The 4635-nt window shown below is 40.1% G+C and overlaps 1 protein-coding gene across 3 annotated transcripts in view; it reads left to right on the top strand.

Moving 5' to 3' along the window:
- STAU2 (staufen double-stranded RNA binding protein 2) overlaps positions 1 to 3111 on the top strand; it is a 168792-nt gene extending 165681 nt beyond the window's left edge. For all 3 annotated transcript variants that reach the window (XM_063170364.1, XM_063170355.1, XM_063170373.1), the window contains 2 exons: positions 1052 to 1140; positions 1986 to 3111. In XM_063170364.1, the coding sequence (XP_063026434.1) occupies positions 1052 to 1140; positions 1986 to 2079 (183 nt within the window). In that variant the 3' untranslated portion in view covers positions 2080 to 3111. The remainder of the gene's footprint in view (positions 1 to 1051; positions 1141 to 1985) is intronic.
- The last annotated feature ends 1524 nt before the right edge of the window (positions 3112 to 4635 follow it).

Raw genomic sequence — 4635 nt, 5'->3', positions numbered from 1 at the left:
ACTTCATTACAATGGCAGCTCCTGTTCCAGGCAGGGTCCCTGCTCTCTGAGGGAAAAGAAGATAGAGTCACAGATTCTTTCTGTCCCAACAAATAAGAAGACAGCAGCAATTGCTGCTTCACTGTGAACAGCAGTTAAGGGCCTCCAGGCAGTTCCACTGCTTGAGATGTTAGCTTAGGGCACAATGTGGAAAGTCACCTTTTCTTTCCCCTGTGATTAGTTCTGAATGCATCTCAGGAGGAAGTGATTAAAAAGCAAAATCCATTTTGCGGTTCTGCTTTACATTTCACCTTCTCAGTAGAAGTGACCTCAGCTGTTTTATTGTGCTGGCTCTATCTTCAAAGTCAGAGAGTTTCATAATCAACCTTTTCTGAATCAATTACAGAAAAGAATTTTTTTCACCAAAGCAGATAGAGGGAAGAGAAGAAGAGAGGACTCATAGCAGATGAGGCAGAAGTTGGTCAATGAAGAACGCAATGGAAAATGTTATACAGAAACTGACTGTTCTTCTGTTCCTGATTCTCCCTAATCACGCCATATAGGCTCCCCCTGATTAGCACATTTCACTCATTGTGTGTAAAATCTCAGGCTGTAACATTGTTCCAGATCTGACTTTGGAGTGTTGGTAGTGTCCTGCTGACCCTCTTCCCTCTTCTCACACCTTCTCCAACCATTTGCAACTCACAAGTTTGCTCACAGGATCTCTGGAAATTGTGGGCTCTGGGAAAGCATGTGGGGAAGCTGGAGAGACTTTACAGCCAAAAAGCCAAAAATCCTAAAAGTCCATCCTATTCTTTCTATAAGTGATGAAGCTTGCATTGGCACAAATGGGAGTCACTGATATCCCCAGGAAGGAGATCTCCTCAATCCATGCACAAGCACAGATCTTTATCATGGAGCTGTTGTGCACCAACTCTCTTAGCCCTGTAGGCTGGATGGCTTCAATATACAGGAAATTATCGATTCTAGAAAATCAAAACACACACCTTCCTTCATTTGGTGCTAATATAATTGTGCCACTGGGTTTTTTGACAACTCATTTTTTCTTTAGGCAGCGTTAAGTGCCTTGAAACAGTTTTCAGAGCAAGGACTGGATCCAGTGGAAGGAGCTATGAAAGTTGAGAACGGTTCACATGAAAAGTAAGTACCATTTAAATCCTCTGCATTTTAATGCCTGTGTGGCATGGTAGATAAGAAATGTTAATTAAGAGCTTAGTTGCCCTTTTAAACCTATGCAAAACTATTTCCTCTGGAATTTACATACAGTTTGTGACAATTTGAGAGGATAAACATGATTTCAGGTTTAGTGTAACTGATAATGTTTACTAATTAGCTATGAGATAGTCAGTCCTGTGGAAATGCTAAAGAAAAGGATTTTCTTTTCATTGTATGGGTTCTGTGTAAGTAGCATAACAGGATTTTTGTCAAATGTGTTGTAGCACATGATATTGCCTGTAAATAAGCATAGCTATCTGCCAATAAGTCATTATGACTGCAAGCTGAATTTTACCTCAGAGAATTTAAAAGTTGAAATTTCTTTCAGGTCTTAAAAAACTCTGATATGGAATTTAGCTTTAAGCAGTAGACAATAGAACAGGGTTTCACACTGGATTTTCAATTATTTAAGAAAGTGGGATTGTCCATCCAGTAAAGATTTTTCTTTCAGCTGCTAGTCAGTTTATTTAAGAAAGTAGTCTTGTGTTACTAAATAAATTAGGAAGTGATAGAGTAAAAGAAGTAAGACTAAAAGTGGCATTTGGAATTTCCAGTAGATATACTGGGGCTATTAATAAACTAATTTAATCAGAAACATTTTTCCATATGATCTCATCAGCATAGTATTTGAACATAAATATTGTTGTTTCACTTTAAAATGTTACCTTCCACAGTGACCTTTGAATCTCATGTGCCATCTGGTAATAAACATGTCTTAAAGATGTGCAACCCTGGACCTTACCACTCTTGTTAATGTATTAATCTTTCAGACAAGTCAAGCATCTGGGAGAGAAAGCAGACAATAAACAGACTAACTCAGGCACCATTGCTCAGGACTGCAAGGATTCAAAGGCTGTCGTCTAGGAGCTTCCCAGCACCCACGGCTGCCACTGCATCCTTATAAACCTGTCAACACGCAATAGGGTGTATGTGTACAAGGAAATGAATGACTAATACCATTATTTGAGTCTTATGTGAAGACAACACTATTCTAACACAAGAGATAGTATACATGGTACTGTTTATTCAACTGTGGAAAAAAATAAAATTGAACATTTCCCTTAGAACTCAAGATCAGAGCATAACTCAATTGCCCAGAGGCAGAAGAAGTCTGATCGTGTTACTGGAGGTTAAAATAACAATGAATTAACAAAAAGTGTTAGGGAAAAAAAAAAAAGGGAAACTTTACAATTGATTAAAATTGATTAATATTGAGGAAAACAAGTCAGCATTGGTTCAGTTATACAATTTTTGTAGTGTAGTTTTAAGTTCAGCTTACTGTTTTTTAAATAATGCTTGAATATTTTAAAATTAACCAATGACAGTGCTGTGAGAATTGTAGTTGTTGTCTTCATATATAGTCATACAGCTTATCTTTTTATGCAGACATTATGCATTCTTCATTCTATATGAATATGTATGACTTTAAGATGCACTACTCAGAGTTGTATGCAAACAGAAGTTTAAATCTTGACAAGTATTTGCTTAACATGAACAGATGTTAGTTATGATCATTTTCGATATACTCCAGGAAAAAAGCAAATATGGTATTTGATTTTCCTTGCCATAATCAATTAAAGAGGCGTCTTGCCTCCAAGCAACATTTTCCCCTTCGATTCTGCTCTCTGTTGTGTGAAGCACATCTACACCCCATTCTGTGTGTTGTACCAACCCACCGTTTGCATCAACTGAGTGTTTTTAATCTCTGCATTCGGACCAAGAGCAAAAGGGAGGACTGCAGCGTTATCAAGCCAAGGGTGGAAACTGTTGATGTGAAGATCATTCTTTTGTGAAAGGAGTGGCAGCAGAGATAAGACCTGTGGCTACTCTGTACCAGCATATTTCTTTTAAGTGTGTGGCCAAATGCAGTAAAACCACATCAGTTCATGTGTACAATGACAGTGTCTTCTCTTTCTTTATCACTCACAGTTAGACAACTAAGAGAAAAAAAAGGAAAAGAAAACAATTAAAAACTAGCAAATGACTGGCTACCACACTAGAGCCAGGTTTCAACCAAGCTGTCCCCATGCTACCACTTTCTACAAACTTACTGTGTTAGACCAGACATACTGGTATTTAGGTCATTTATCTATTCAAAATACAGATTATTTCATCTCATGCAACAGATAAAGCTTAACTGCATAACAGCCATGACAACATTGCACAAGATTGTAGAAGCACCAAAACCAGAGATCACAACTCCGTGACTCATGCAGAAAAGCAAGGGAACAGCAATGTGAGGAAATGGTGCAAGGTACAGGGGCATTGATTCACCTCTGGGATGGGCTTTTAGGGGAACACGCATCTCGCTCTGCCAGAACCAGTGCTTGGAGGCCTTTTTTTCTACTTCATGTTTCTAATGGGTATGATTCACTCTCAAGCCCGGCAGATAAGGAGTCTTTGTTCTAAAAGTTTGAAGTTTTCTAGGGTCTGACTCCATAAAAGAGTCAGGAACAAGCTGAGCCTTTCAGTTCCCACAGATTTCCAGGGGCGTTTGGCACCTGGCAGACTTGAGTTATTCAGGCAGCAGTACACAAAAATAATTAGCTCTTACACACCACCTTTCTCAGGGATATGTTACCTGCCTAATTGGCAGCTGGAGCAGAAATTCTGCTCCTTCAGCTCATCAGACAGCTGAGAGAGCTCAGAAACAGCCTCAGTCTGTGCTTTAGCTGTACCTGCCAGTATGCAGGATACAAATGGCATTACTGTCCCCTCTCAGGCAGAGCATGAACAAAAGCAAGAGGCAAACCCATTCCTCTGTCCTAAGGGCGAGATGCTGTGCTTACTGGGGAGAATGTGACAAGGAGACTGGCAGTATGGCCTCCCTGGCATCAACAGAACCTCTGTGGTGTGTTCCCTGTCTCAGTAAATTTTAGATTAATTGCTTTGTTGCAGGTGGGCTCTGCATTGAGCACCAGGCTTACTCCAGTGCATGTGGAGCGCAGCAAAGTGATGCTCACTTCACTCTCAATGATCAAATTGCTACCAAATGTGTGCAACCAGCTATCTAGGCCCAAGAGAGCTCATTCAGCCTCTCCAATCAAGGCAACAGTAGAGAAAGAGTGTCTCTGTGAAACTCTTATTTCACATTCTCTTGCTTGTAAGAACTATGCTTGATTCTGATTCTGACATAAAACAAGGCAAGGAACTGAGTTGGGCGGCTCACTCCTTTTTCTCAAAACTGTAGAGACATGGAGCAGACTGGGGGAGGAGGGTCATATACAGTAGCAGAAGTTCTAACTCTTTTCCAAAAGCAGGGCTGACTAATGATTGTTGTAATCACAAGTTAGAAAGTCTGCAGCCTTATGTCAAGTGCACAGAGATGGCTGTTTCAAAGCACCTCCCAAGCCACAGGTTAAAAGCTTCATCACAGAGGCCCCAGTGAAGCCAGACAGTGCTTTTTCTGGAATAATCTGA

Source organism: Melospiza melodia, chromosome 1 (assembly GCF_035770615.1).
Source record: "Melospiza melodia melodia isolate bMelMel2 chromosome 1, bMelMel2.pri, whole genome shotgun sequence".
Lineage (NCBI taxonomy): Eukaryota > Metazoa > Chordata > Aves > Passeriformes > Passerellidae > Melospiza > Melospiza melodia.
This window is presented reverse-complemented; position numbering and strand designations above follow the sequence as displayed.